Source organism: Oppia nitens, unplaced genomic scaffold, assembly GCF_028296485.1.
Source record: "Oppia nitens isolate AA-2021 unplaced genomic scaffold, nextdenovo-longstitch-racon4-pilon3 scaffold20_pilon_pilon_pilon, whole genome shotgun sequence".
In the NCBI taxonomy this organism is placed as follows: domain Eukaryota; kingdom Metazoa; phylum Arthropoda; class Arachnida; order Sarcoptiformes; family Oppiidae; genus Oppia; species Oppia nitens.
This window is the reverse complement of record NW_026533200.1, coordinates 122,108-137,346: the sequence shown is the minus strand read 5'-3', so window position 1 is coordinate 137,346 and position 15,239 is coordinate 122,108. Positions and strand designations below refer to the sequence as shown.

Sequence of the window (15,239 nt, the reverse complement as noted above, 5' to 3'; positions counted from 1 at the left end):
TAATTAATTAGTATATATTTATAAAATATATGGATCATACAATAAAGAAATTAACAATTATAGTAGATTAAAATTTATAATTAACTATATTATAACTTATTTATTTTACTAAACAGCTAGTTAAATAATATATATATAATTATATATTATTATATATATATATATATATATATATATATATTAATAAATTTATACAGTATTAAACACTTAAATTATTTTGAACATATAAAATATTAATATATTTTAAAAATATTAAAATATTTGATTATATTTTGTTTAACTAGTTGTTCAAAATAAAATAAAGTAAATGATATTTTTTTGTTATATTATTATTATTAATAGTATACTTATTATAACATTTTGTAATACATTTTTTTCATGTATTCATAGCTTATAAATACCATTTGTTTAATGTATTAATAAACATAAAATGTTTAGTTATTTTAAATAAAATAAACAAAAAAATACTTATTTATTTAGATTTAAATTATTTATGGAAATTAATAGTTACAGAAAAAAACAGTTTAATTTTGGTTAAAACATACTTTTATTATTTTACTTAAATAATAAATATTAGAAATTTTGTAATAAAATTAATAAATATTAGAAATTTTGTAATAAAATTAATAAATATTAGAAATTTTGTAATAAAATTAATAAATATTAGAAATTTTGTAATAAAATTAATAAATATTAGAAATTTTGTAATAAAATTAATAAATATTAGAAATTTTGTAATAAAATTAATAAATATAATAACAATGAAAATTAATTAAATGTATAGATTAAAAATTTTTGAATAAAATATAATTATTATTTGCAATTTATTTATTGCTTACTATTTATTTTTATTTTCAATGATTAATAAATTAATTCATTAATTCATTAATAGTTGAAAAAATTATTTTATAATAATAATAATAATTTAGTAAATATTTTTCAAGAAAAGTTTTTTCCAAACAAAAATAATCCAAAATAATGTTGTATTTAAATATTTAAAACTTTTTTTGCACATTCCTATAGAAAATCAAATTAACAAAAAATTAAATAAATAGATAAATAATTTTAATTTTAAGTTAATTATAATTAATTCCTCATGATAAAATTTGTAAAATTTTAAAAAATTAAAAATAAAATATATAATTTTAATTTAAAAAAAACAACATTTTCAGTAGTTTTTATAATTTTTTTTTCAGAAATTATTTATAATTATAATTAATTACTGATAAAAAATTATTGAAAACCTATTGATAATGTTGTTTTTTTATTTTAAAAAATTAAAAATAAATATATAATTTTAATTTTAATTAAAACAAAAAAAACTTACCAGATGCTTTTTATAGGAACCTAGAAATTCTTGATACAATTTTTGCATATTTTTAGCCGTAGTTTCATCTTTGCTTAGTTTATTGGTAGTACAGTCGATAAATTTCTGGGAACATTCCGATAGTAAAAAACGTTTAACTTTTTCATCTTTTAAATCGACTTTACTATAGGCGCTAATATCCCCATCCATACCATTTAGACACTGTTCCTCTATTTTGTGATACTTAATAAATAGTTAATTAAATAAGTTAATTAAATAGTTAATTAAATAAGTTAATTAAATAAGTTAATTAAATAAGTTAATTAAATAAGTTAATTAAATAAGTTAATTAAATAAGTTAATTAAATAAGTTAATTAAATAAGTTAATTAAATAAGTTAATTAAATAAGTTAATTAAATAAGTTAATTAAATAAGTTAATTAAATAAGTTAATTAAATAAGTTAATTAAATAAGTTAATTAAATAGTTAATTAAATAAGTTAATTAAATGAGTTAATTAAATGAGTTAATTAAATAAGTTAATTAAATAAGTTAATTAAATAAGTTAATTAAATAAGTTAATTAAATAAGTTAATTAAATAAGTTAATTAAATAAGTTAATTAAATAAGTTAATTAAATAAGTTAATTAAATAGTTAATTAAATAAGTTAATTAAATAAGTTAATTAAATAAGTTAATTAAATAGTTAATTAAATAAGTTAATTAAATGAGTTAATTAAATGAGTTAATTAAATAAGTTAATTAAATGAGTTAATTAAATAAGTTAATTAAATGAGTTAATTAAATAAATTTATTAAATAGTTAATTAAATAAATATTAATTAAATAGTTAAATTATAAATAATGTATTAATTTCTAGTTCTAAAATTAATTTAATATTTATAAATAAATTATTATAATTGATTGATATTAAATAATACAATGTAATAATAATAATAAAATTTTATTTAAAGTATAGTGTTTAAAATTTAAATAAATTTTTTAAATTAAAATATAAAATAATATTATAATTTAGCGATAATATTTTCTAAACAAAATAAATTAATAATTAAATTTATTAATATTTATATATTTAATAATACTATTTAATTATGATAGTAGTAGTTAAAAATAGTATAATAAAAATAATTATAAATAAATAAAATTATATTTTATATATATATATATATATATTACTTGTGTTTTCAATTGTTTCAAATCATTGGATACACCGTTCAATGATTTGTCTTCGCAATCAATTAACTTACGCACGATTTGCGTATCAGTTTGTGTGGGCACACAAAAAGCTTTACGCAGTTTACCTGTATTTTCCTCAAAATCAAAATTATCTGTATTAGCATTAATACCGACAATAAACCAATTGTTTAATGATAACAATGATAATAATATTTGAGACAATAAAATTAGCATGCACATATTAGCATAGTTAGACATTATGAATAATAATAATATTATTATTGTTGATAATTAATAAATCACAAAAAAACTAATTATATTTTTATAATTATATTTGGTATTTAATTTTAATTATTTGAATAATAGTATAACAGTTTGTATGTATGATATATATATATACTGTAAAAAATTAATTATTAAAACTATGTCATTGTTTTTTTTTGTTGTTATATAATTTATATATATATTGTTTAAATAGCTGTTTAATTAGTAACATATTATACCATATACTTTATTACAAAATTTTATTGTAATATTTTTTATTTTTATTTAATTGCATAATTGTGTTAAAATAGTTTTTTTTTTAAATAATTTATACAGTATTATGCACTTAAATAATTTATGAACAAATAATTATTTTTTAATTGTAAAAAATGTTTTTATTTTTTTTAATACAATTATTCTATGAAAAACTTTATTGCAATTTTAATTACATTTAATTTGTAATCTATAAAAATTATATGGGTATAATTAATATAATTATTTTTTATTTAGTTTTAATTTATTTAAATTAATAATAAAATAATTTTTATAGCAATAGTATTAGTTTTTTGTTTGTTAATTTATTTATACAGTATTATGTACTTACAAAACAAAAATTATTATAACTTTATTTTAATATAATTTTTTGTCATTCATGTAATTTATTTTTTAAAAAAAAACAATAAATATTTTTTCAATATTTTATTGTAAACTATTTAACACAAAAAAATCTAAAAAAACTCTAATTATAAAACAAATTATAATTATATTCTAATAAATAACTCAAAATATAATTAGATTTTTTTTTAATAAAAAATTACATTTCAATAATAACTCAATAATAAGTATTATTTAATGAATTCAAAAATTTCAATTTATTTTAGTTTATTTTATTTTAGTTTATACTAATATATTATAATCAATATATTAGTGAAAAATACAATTTTTTAATAAAAATTTTATTTTCAAACATTAACAACTTTCAATGCACAATCCTAAAAAAAATAAAAAAAAAAATAATAAGTATGAATAAAAATATTTAAAATAAAAACTAAAAAATATATATATAATTAAATTTGTTAATAGGTTAATTATATTTAAAAAAAACAAAATTACTAACTTTACATAGACAATAAATAAATTTTTTATTAAAAAAAAATAATAATAAAACTTACCACATAGCATTTAAATGCAGCATAATATTCATTGGAAATTTTCCGTAAATCTTCTACTAGTAATTTATTATTATTTAATTCATTATTATAACACGTTTCATGTTTCGGTGAACATTCAGCCAATAGTAGTTGTTTAGCTTGATCATTTTTCAGATCAACTTTACTATAGGCAGCTATTTCCGTATCCAAACCCTGGCCACACTGTTCACCTATTTTGTCTAGCTAATAATTATTTTTTTAAAAAAATTAAAAATATTTTTAAAAATAATTATAAATATTTTTTTTAAAAAGAAAATTATAAATATTATTTATTTAAATAATTATAAATATTATTTTCTTAAAAATAATTATAAATATTATTTTCTTAAAAATAATTATAAATATTATTTTCTTAAAAATAATTATAAATATTATTTTCTTAAAAATAATTATAAATATTATTTTCTTAAAAATAATTATAAATATTATTTACTTAAAATAATTATAAATATTATTTTTTAAATTAAAAATAAAACTAATAAAATAAATATATATTAAAATTTGTATAATTTTTTTTTAAATTAATTAATTTTTAAAAAAAAATATTTTACTTTAACTTTCAATAGTTTAAAATCATTGGTCGACCCATTCATGGCTTTGTTCTCGCAATCGATAATTTTCTTAACAATTTCATTGTCAGTACGCTTGGGTACGCAAAACTGTTTGCGAAATTTACGTAAATTTTCATCGGATTTATTACTAGTGTAATCATTATCATCGGCAAAACAATTGCCAATTACTACTACTATGAAAAACAACAAATTTAGCATGCTAAAATATTTAAACATAATTTTTATTGAAATAAAAAACTAAACTAAATTAAATTTGTTATTAAATACTATTATTAAATATATTTATTTTTATCCTTAAAATATGTAATTGATTTTTATACTAAAAATATTTGTATCAATACATATTTTTTTTGATATTTTTATTTATATTAAATTTTTATTTTATTTATTAATATATTATTATAATTTTAATTTATGATTATAATAATAATAATAATAATAATAAAATACTCTGTTACAATATTTAATTAACTGTTTGAATGATAATAGTAATAATTGTAACTTATTATTAAATATGATTTTTTTTAAATAAAAATAAATAATAAAATAAATTTATTTTAAATTTTATATATATATATATTTTTTTGATTGACTTAAATGTTTATCTAGCTGAACTTTAAATAAACAATATAAATATATTTGACTATAAAAATCTAACATGTACAAATAATAAAATAAAAGTTATCGAAATAAAAAACATAATATAGACTATCAATAGTAGATCATTAAAAAAACAAATTAAATATGTTTGTAATGTTTAGTTAGTTTAAATCTGTTTAAAAATTATTTGTTAAAAAAAATTAATTTGAATAAATCAACAACAAAAATATAATTTCAAATATATAACTTTTATTTTTTTTTTAAATATTATTCAATACAATTATTAATACCAACTAAATTACAAAAATAATTTTTTATTTTTAATAGCATTTTTAACAATAACTACTATTATATTTAAAAGGTTAAAATAAAATTATTATTGTTGTAAATTTTTGAAAAATAGTTGTATATACAGTATATATATACATGAAATTAATTTAAAATTTCAAAAAACTTTATGAACGCAAATCTATTATAAAAAAATAAATAAATATTTTATATAAATCTAAAAATAACAACAAAAATTGTTTTATATATATATTTAAAATCTAAAGTATATATACTATATATATATATATATATATATATATATATACATTATATATACAAGTATATATACATTACAAATAACTACTAGTTATTAGTAATATTTATTGATATAAAAACATAATAATTATAATTATAATAATTATTAATAAGTATAATATAATTTTTTTTAAAAATATAATATTAGTTTTGTATTGTTTATATAGTACATTATAAGTTACTAATAAATATCCAATCAATTATTATTGTATGTATAGTATTATTACAATCAAATATATATTTATAAAAAAAATTATTTACAGTAATTGTTAAAAAAAATATATTGTTTAAACAGCTTTATCAACAAACAACAAAAAAACTATCCGATCCGATACTAATCGACTTTTTCTGGCATTTGATAACTTTCCTAACGGTCTGGGTATCGGTATGTAATGGCATACACAGTCCCGACCGAAACATTTTCATACATATCGTATGTATCGGTATTATCGTAAATATTAGTACTACTAATACTACTACTACTGGTATTATTATTATTATTATTATTATTATTAGTAGTAGTAGTAGTAGTATAAAAATTGGGTTGGATACGGCCTACAAATAACCAACTGTCCATTACTAGTACTAGTATAATAGTATTTAATTAACAAAATTAGCTTGCACATTAAAAAAAAATTTTGGTTAACTTAATAACTTAATTATTATTATAACTTGTTGTTATTATTGTTATAATTAATAATTAAGTTGATTATAATGTTAATCAAAAAAAAAAAATTTTGATAAAATAATAGTATTATATGGGGAAAAATGTTTTTATTTATATATAATATTTTTTTTTGTTAATTTATATATAATTAGTAAAACTAAACAAATAAAACAAAATATTATTATTATTATGTTATAAATAAATAATAACAATATAGATTATTATTTTTGAATAGTTTAAATTAAATACTATTTAATTAGCTTTCATGATATATATATATATATATAAATACTATCAAAATAATTTACAGTATTATATTTATAAATAATTAATACTTAAAAAATGATCCAGACTATATTGTGTTATATTGATCACTATTTTTATTATTAAATATAAATATCTACTTTAATATATTTTGAAAAAATATCACTATTTATATGATAGTAAATATAGATAAAAAAAATAATTACATTAATTTATTATGAGTTGTATTTTTTTAATTAAGACATAATTAATTAGTAATAATGATAATTATTAAAAAAAATAAATTTTTATTAATAAATTAAAATTAAAATAATTATTTTTTATACTTTTAAAACTATTATACTGTAAAATTTTTTAATATTTATTTATTTATTTAAATTAGTTTAGAGATTAGTAAATAAATTCACATTTAACAGTAAATACAATAATAATATTATGTTATTAATTAAAATATTAAATATATAATTATTGCAAAAATCTAATAAAATTTAATAATTATAATAATAATTATAATATTTTTATACCTAAAGTCATTATAATAAATATAATACTTAAATTAAATAATATACTTGATGCATAATTATTATAATATGCAGATATTTATATAAACAATAATATTAATATTTTTTTTATTAATTGTTTATTATTTAAAAAATATATATACATATTAAAAAAATAAACAAGTTAATTTTTTTTTTGAAAAACAATATGTATGTAAAAAAACATGGTGTGAATGTATGTATGTGTGTGTGTGTGTATATATATATATGTATGTATGTATGTGTGTGTGTGTGTGTGTGTGTGTGTGTGTGTGTGTGTGTGTGTGTGTGTGTGTGTCTGCTCTTTGTCTGCCTGTTTGTGTATATATATATGTGTGTTGGTGTCTGTATGTATGTATATGTAGGTATGTATGTGTGTGTCTGTATGTATGTATATGTAGGTATGTATGTGTGTGTCTGTATGTATGTATATGTATGTATGTATGTGTGTGTGTGTGTGTCTGCTCTCTGTCTGCCTGTTTGTGTATATATATGTGTGTTGGTGTCTGTATGTATGTATATGTATGTATGTATGTATGTGTGTGTGTGTGTGTGTGTGTGTGTGTGTGTGTGTGTGTGTGTGTGTGTGTGTCTGCTCTCTGTCTGCCTGTTTGTATATATATATGTGTGTTGGTGTCTGTATGTATGTGTGTGTGTTAGTAGAGTAGTAAATAATCTCTAAAATTGCCATTCAATATAATAACAATCATACATAAGCTAGCGCATAGCAAATGAGCTTGATAATTTTAAATCCACTATATATATACAGTTTGAGTATTACTACTACTACTACTACTACTACTACTATTTAATAAAATAAGATAAATTATATATTTCGTAAGTTATTCAATAGAAAATTAATTAAATTTATCAAGTTATCAATTTATTTTTGTTGTTTGAAAAAAAAATGTTTTTACACACATATTGTGTTTAGTTTGAACGTTTAGACCTTCACTAAAAAAAACAAACAGTATATTAATTAATAATTGATTAATAATTAATTTTTATCATAAAATAGTTTTTTAGATTTTGACTTTTGATTTTATATATATATATATATATATATATATATATATATATATATATATACAGTATATATACAAACATAGACACAGTGTAGCACAAGATATATGTTTGTTTTGGGTACTGTTATCACAAATTGCTAATTTAAATGATATTATTATTATATAATAATATATATTAAATATTTTGTTAATTTAATAGAATTTTTTTATAGATAAATAAAAACCAGTTAAGAATGCTAGAAAGCATTATTAGAAAAAAAAACTTTGACGAAATAAATTATTATCTTCGCAAATTAATTGTCAGTTGATTTAGTCATATAGTCAAATAACTTAGTATGACAAAATAAACTCAACTTTAGTCATGTAGGGTATCAAATGACTCTGTATGACAAAATAAACTCAACTTTAGTCATGTAGGGTATCAAATGACTCTGTATGACAAAATAAACTCAACTTTAGTCATGTAGGGTATCAAATGACTCTGTATGACAAAATAAACTCAACTTTAGTCATGTAGGGTATCAAATGACTCTGTATGACAAAATAAACAACTAAAATAATACTTTTGCCGCCATTTTTTGCTAAAATAAAATAATTTTGATTTATTATATCTTATTTTTTATACTCTATATTATATCAAATATTAATAATGTAAAATACATTGCATAAAATGTTTATTTATTTTAAAATATATAAAAAAACAATAATACATATACATAGAAAAACATTATAAAAAATATGTATTTTAACTATTATTTTCCATTATATTATAGTTTTATGCGTTAAATATGTGCTTATATTTGATAATATAATGACTATCTTTCAATAATATGTTGTTATATATATATATATATATATATATATGTTTATGTGACTAAAACTATTGCCAATAATTATTAGTTTTGTTATCAATCGTTTATATATCTAATTATTTTGTTAATATCTTTAATCAGAAAAAAATAGTTATATAAGTTATATGTGTAACAAATTATCTAATAATTACATAATACTTTTTTATTTAATTTATTTATCTATAAAAAAATTCTTTTAAATTAACAAAATATTTTTAATATATATATTATTATATAATAATAATATCATTTAAATTATCAATTTGTGATAACAGTACCCAAAAACAAACATATATCTTGTGCTACACTGTGCCTATGTTTGTATATATACTGTATATATATATATATATATATATATATATATATATATATATAAAATCAAAAGTCAAAATCTAAAAAACTATTTTATGATAAAAATTAATTATTAATCAATTATTAATTAATATACTGTTTGTTTTTTTTAGTGAAGGTCTAAACGTTCAAACTAAACACAATATGTGTGTAAAAACATTTTTTTTCAAACAACAAAAAAATAAATTGAACTTGATAAATTTAATTAATTTTCTATTGAATAACTTACGAAATATATAATTTATCTTATTTTATTTAATTTTATTTAATTTTATATTGTTTTTTTTTTGTTTTTTTTTTGAATACACAGATAAAATTCCAATGTATAATAAGTATTATAAATAGAAACAAAAAAAATTTTTTTTACTAATATATTTAATAATTTAATAGTTAAACAAATTATTTGTTGTGTAAAAGATTTTTTTTATATATATTAGTAACTAATATTTAATTAATTTTTTGTATTGTATTTTTTTGTTTCAATTAATTATTATTATTATTATTATTATTATTATTATTATTATTATTATTATTATTAKTAGTAGTAGTAGTAGTAGTAGTAGTAGTAGTAGTAGTAGTAGTAGTAGTAGTAGTAGTAGTACTCAAACTGTATATATATATATATATAGTTTATTTAAAAAATTATTTTTATAATAATTTATTATATATTATAATTTATTTAATTTTCTAATAATAATAATAATAATAATAAACAATATGATACTAACAACAAATTATCAAGCTCATTTGCTATGCGCTAGCTTATGCATGATTGTTATTGTATTGAATGGCAATTTTGATCAATTAAAAAATTATGATGCTGATAATAAACAGCTAACTGTCCCTGATCATCAATTGGTACCCAATTATGTACACTATGTACTGTTTAGAGTCAATGAGATACAGTTTCAACACTTTATATCTATACTATCAGTCCTACGTAATCAACGTCCGGACCGTTTGTATATACATTGCGATTGTCGGGAACTGGTAGGTCAGTACTACAGGCGCATACAATCAGTAGTCAATAGGACTGGTAGCCGATTGATAGTCAGGCAGATTCAGATGCCTACCCATGCTTACGGTACGGCTATTAATTCTACACATTTGCCATGGCATGCATCGGATATAGTTAGGGTACAGGTGCTCAGGAAATTTGGTGGTATATATCTGGATAGGGATGTCTATGTTATCAAATCGTTTGATGAGTTTTTTAAATATCCGATGACTTTGGACTTTCAAAATGTCTTTGAAATCGGCAATCAAGTACTCATAGGTATATAAAAATTTTAATAAATAATAATTATTAATAAGATATTATATTAATATCTAACGATTTTTTAAGTTGTAGTAGTAGTGTATTTCAATGTCAATGTGTGTGTAGCTGTCTGTATGTATATAGGTATGTATGTGGGTCTGTGTGTGTCTATGTATGTGTATGTATGTGTATGTATGTGTATGTATGTGTATGTATGTGTATGTATGTGTATGTATGTGTATGTATGTGTATGTATGTGTATGTATGTGTATGTATGTGTATGTATGTGTATGTATGTGTATGTATGTGTATGTATGTGTATGTATGTGTATGTATGTGTATGTATGTGTATGTATGTGTATGTATGTGTATGTATGTGTATGTATGTGTATGTATGTGTATGTATGTGTATGTATGTATGTGTATGTATGTGTATGTATGTGTATGTATGTGTATGTATGTGTATGTATGTGTATGTATGTGTATGTATGTGTATTTATATGTATGTATGTGTATGTATGTGCGTGTATGTGTGTGTGTATATGTATGTGTATAATGTATGTGTATAATGTATGTGTATAATGTATGTGTATAATGTATGTGTATAATGTATGTGTATGAATGTGTGTATATGTGTATGTATGTGTGTGTATATATGTATGTGTATGAATGTGTGTATGATTGTGTGTGTATGTGTATGTATGTGTATGTATGTGTATGTATGTGTATGTATGTGTATGTATGTGTATGTATGTGTATGTATGTGTATGTATGTGTATGTATGTGTATGTATGTGTATGTATGTGTATGTATGTGTATGTATGTGTATGTATGTGTATGTATGTGTATGTATGTGTATGTATGTGTATGTATGTGTATGTATGTGTATGTATGTGTATGTATGTGTATGTATGTGTATGTATGTATGTGTATGTATGTGTATGTATGTGTATGTATGTGTATGTATGTGTATGTATGTGTATGTATGTGTATGTATGTGTATGTATGTGTATGTATGTGTATGTATGTGTATGTATGTGTATGTATGTGTATGTATGTGTATGTATGTGTATGTATGTGTATGTATGTGTATGTATGTGTATGTATGTGTATGTATGTGTATGTATGTGTATGTATGTGTATGTATGTGTATGTATGTGTATGTATGTGTATGTATGTGTATGTATGTGTATGTATGTGTATGTATGTGTATGTATGTGTATGTATGTGTATGTATGTGTATGTATGTGTATGTATGTGTATGTATGTGTATGTATGTGTATGTATGTGTATGTATGTGTATGTGTATGTATGTGTATGTATGTGTATGTATGTGTATGTATGTGTATGTATGTGTATGTATGTGTATGTATGTGTATGTATGTGTATGTATGTGTATGTATGTGTATGTATGTGTATGTATGTGTATGTGTATGTGTATGTATGTATGTATGTGTGTATGTGTATGTATGTGTATGTATGTATGTGTATGTATGTGTATGTATGTGTATGTATGTGTATGTATGTGTATGTATGTATGTATGTGTATGTATGTGTATGTATGTGTATGTATGTGTATGTATGTGTATGTATGTGTATGTATGTGTATGTATGTGTATGTATGTGTATGTATGTGTATGTATGTGTATGTATGTGTATGTATGTGTATGTATGTGTATGTATGTGTATGTATGTGTATGTATGTGTATGTATGTGTATGTATGTGTATGTATGTGTATGTATGTGTATGTATGTGTATGTATGTGTATGTATGTGTATGTATGTGTATGTATGTGTATGTATGTGTATGTATGTGTATGTATGTATGTATGTGTATGTATGTGTATGTATGTGTATGTATGTGTATGTATGTGTATGTATGTGTATGTATGTGTATGTATGTGTATGTATGTGTATGTATGTGTATGTATGTGTATGTATGTGTATGTATGTATGTATGTGTATGTATGTGTATGTATGTGTATGTATGTGTATGTATGTGTGTGTATGTATGTGTATGTATGTGTATGTATGTGTATGTATGTGTATGTATGTATGTGTATGTATGTATGTGTATGTATGTGTATGTATGTGTATGTATGTGTATGTATGTGTATGTATGTGTATGTGTATGTATGTATGTATGTATGTGTATGTATGTGTATGTATGTGTATGTATGTATGTGTATGTATGTTATGTATGTGTATGTATGTGTATGTATGTGTATGTATGTGTATGTATGTGTATGTATGTGTATGTATGTGTATGTATGTGTATGTATGTGTATGTATGTTTATGTATGTGTATGTATGTGTATGTATGTGTATGTATGTGTATGTATGTGTATGTATGTGTATGTGTATGTATGTGTATGTATGTTTATGTATGTGTATGTATGTGTATGTATGTGTACAAGTTTAGTTAAAACAATTTATTATTTATTTATTTTTTTTATTAAAATCTTTGCAAATAATTTTAATACTGTAAGTATGTATAAAGTTATTTAAATTTTTTAGTTAGTTAGAAAAATGAGCTATGTAAAAAATTATTATTATTATTTTTTTATTAATTACAAAAAAATAAATGAATGAATATTTTTATTTTTAATTTCAATATTTTTTCATATTTTTTTTTGGATTAATAAATAACTAATTAATAGTTAGTTTTTTAATAAAAATTTTAATACCTCATAAAACCAATAATTTAATTGTATTTCACAATATTTAGTATATACTGTACAATAAGTATTAGTAGTAATAATTAATAATATTTTTATTTATTTTTTAATTACAATAACAAAATTTATTTATTTAATAATAAAAAAAACAGTTGATTAACACATATTAATTTTTTTTTTGATGGATACCTATCCCTAAACCCCTATACCCTATCCCATACCCAAACCCCCATTCCTTAATTTGTGGCCAAAAACATAGGTCACCCGTCGTCACAATTTTTGCGTCTATACTACCAATCGTTTAGCAAATACGATACCAACAAAACATTTTACTTCAACGCCGGCGTACGCCCGGTGCTCGACATTGTATACAAATGGCCAAAACTTATACACCGTATGACCGGCCAGTTCGGTGTCCGACCCGACATATGTCGCTATCTGTATACGAGTTTTGATCGCCAAAACTGGGAGTCCGTCAATGACACCGATACCGACCAAAGCACCGGTAGTTACTATTATTCGGCACATCTGCTCATCCGAGGCAACGATTTCTATGAAAACGGCCGCAAATGGTGTCTACCGGACATCACACCGGCGGTTGTCTGGTATGACGAACAGGTTGTCCGTACGGTTAACAATACGTTTGCCGCAATGTACTGGACTTTGAACGCCGACTATTGAATGGACAATAATTATAATTAAAAATTTAATTAATTAATTAAATTAATAATTAAATTAATTAATTAAATTAATAATTAAATTAATTAATTAAATTAATTATTAAATTAATTATTAAATTAATTAATTAAATTAATAATTAAATTAACAATTAAATTAATAATAATAAATTGAAAATATTTTTTTAATTATTATTATTATTATTTTAGTTTCGTATTTAAATATAATTGACAAACAATTTAATGTATTTTATTTATTTTTTTCTGTTTATTTTGTTTAATGATAAATTTAAATATTTTAAAAAAATTTTATTTAACAATAAAAAATTATTATTATTATTATTATTATCAAGAAAACACTTTAAGATAATAGTTTTGTCTGTATTTGTCTGTACCATATTTTAATTCAAATCTAAAAACATATTATTGTATTTACTGTTAAATGTGAATTTATTTACTAATCTCTAAACTAATTTAAATAAATAAATAAATATTACTAAATTTTACAGTATAATAGTTTTAAAAGTATAAAAAATAATTATTTTAATTTTAATTTATTAATAAAAATTTATTTTTTTTAATAATTATCATTATTACTAATTAATTATGTCTTAATTAAAAAAATACAACTTATAATATATAATATAATTAATTTTTTTATCTATATTTACTATCATATAAATTTATTTTAATGACTAAAATACATAAATAATATTTATTACTATAATATATGAATATATTTAAAAAAAAAAAAAATCTTATTATATATTAGTGTATATTAATAATCCAAAAATAAAATTCTGAAACTTTCCAATAGTTAATATATATTTTTAACTAATTAAGTTAATTATATATTTAAAACTTTGTTAGCGCAATCCTATCCAAAAATTAAAACAAAAAATAATAATTATTAAATACATATTAATTATATAAAAGATATATTAGACACAATATCAAAATTTATACTTGGTGAATTTAGTTTTAAACATTTAATTTTGTTGTTTAACTAATTAAATGTTTAAAAAAAATATATTTTATATTATAACAAAACAATTAATAAATCAATAATAATAATACTTACAAAAAATAATTTTGAAATTTTCTGAAATTGTTCATTAGTTTCATTGATATCACTAAACAATAACATAATATCATTATTATATTGCATAAATTGACCATGACAATTTTGAAATTT

General features: G+C 18.9%; 3 protein-coding genes across 3 annotated transcripts; 1 reads left to right on the top strand and 2 right to left on the bottom strand.

The window, feature by feature from the left end:
* Positions 1-978: 978 nt before the first annotated feature.
* LOC128953181 (uncharacterized) lies at positions 979-2,803 on the bottom strand. The gene is made up of 3 exons (XM_054298653.1): positions 2,503-2,803; positions 1,328-1,549; positions 979-1,017 (listed from the first exon to the last, which is right to left on the bottom strand). The coding sequence occupies exons 1-3, from the start codon at positions 2,758-2,760 to the stop codon at positions 988-990; spliced, it is 510 nt and encodes a 169-aa protein (XP_054154628.1). The 5' UTR covers positions 2,761-2,803; the 3' UTR covers positions 979-987.
* Positions 2,804-3,728: 925 nt separating this feature from the next.
* Positions 3,729-4,748, bottom strand: LOC128953098 (uncharacterized). Its single transcript, XM_054298572.1, has 3 exons — positions 4,529-4,748; positions 3,939-4,160; positions 3,729-3,758 (listed from the first exon to the last, which is right to left on the bottom strand). The coding sequence occupies exons 1-3, from the start codon at positions 4,745-4,747 to the stop codon at positions 3,729-3,731; spliced, it is 471 nt and encodes a 156-aa protein (XP_054154547.1). The 5' UTR covers position 4,748.
* Positions 4,749-10,199: 5,451 nt separating this feature from the next.
* LOC128953097 (uncharacterized) lies at positions 10,200-14,048 on the top strand. The gene is made up of 2 exons (XM_054298571.1): positions 10,200-10,707; positions 13,627-14,048. Exons 1-2 carry the CDS (start codon positions 10,200-10,202, stop codon positions 14,046-14,048), a joined length of 930 nt encoding a protein of 309 aa, XP_054154546.1.
* Positions 14,049-15,239: the final 1,191 nt, after the last annotated feature.

Bases quoted from the DNA above. Each gene is read 5' to 3' on its own strand.
- LOC128953181 (XM_054298653.1), bottom strand. From the start codon at position 2,760: ATGTCTAACTATGCTAATATGTGCATGCTAATTTTATTGTCTCAAATA. The intron at 1,550-2,502 runs GTAATATATATA...CTATTTATTAAG, and splicing joins TGAAACAATTGAAAACACAA to TATCACAAAATAGAGGAACA. The intron at 1,018-1,327 runs GTAAGTTTTTTT...GATTTTCTATAG, and splicing joins GTTCCTATAAAAAGCATCTG to GAATGTGCAAAAAAAGTTTT.
- LOC128953098 (XM_054298572.1), bottom strand. From the start codon at position 4,747: ATGCTAAATTTGTTGTTTTTCATAGTAGTAGTAATTGGCAATTGTTTT. The intron at 4,161-4,528 runs GTAAAATATTTT...AATAATTATTAG, and splicing joins TTAAACTATTGAAAGTTAAA to CTAGACAAAATAGGTGAACA. The intron at 3,759-3,938 runs GTAAGTTTTATT...TATTTTTTTTAG, and splicing joins CTGCATTTAAATGCTATGTG to GATTGTGCATTGAAAGTTGT.
- LOC128953097 (XM_054298571.1), top strand. From the start codon at position 10,200: ATGATTGTTATTGTATTGAATGGCAATTTTGATCAATTAAAAAATTAT. The intron at 10,708-13,626 runs GTATATAAAAAT...CCAAAAACATAG, and splicing joins CGGCAATCAAGTACTCATAG to GTCACCCGTCGTCACAATTT.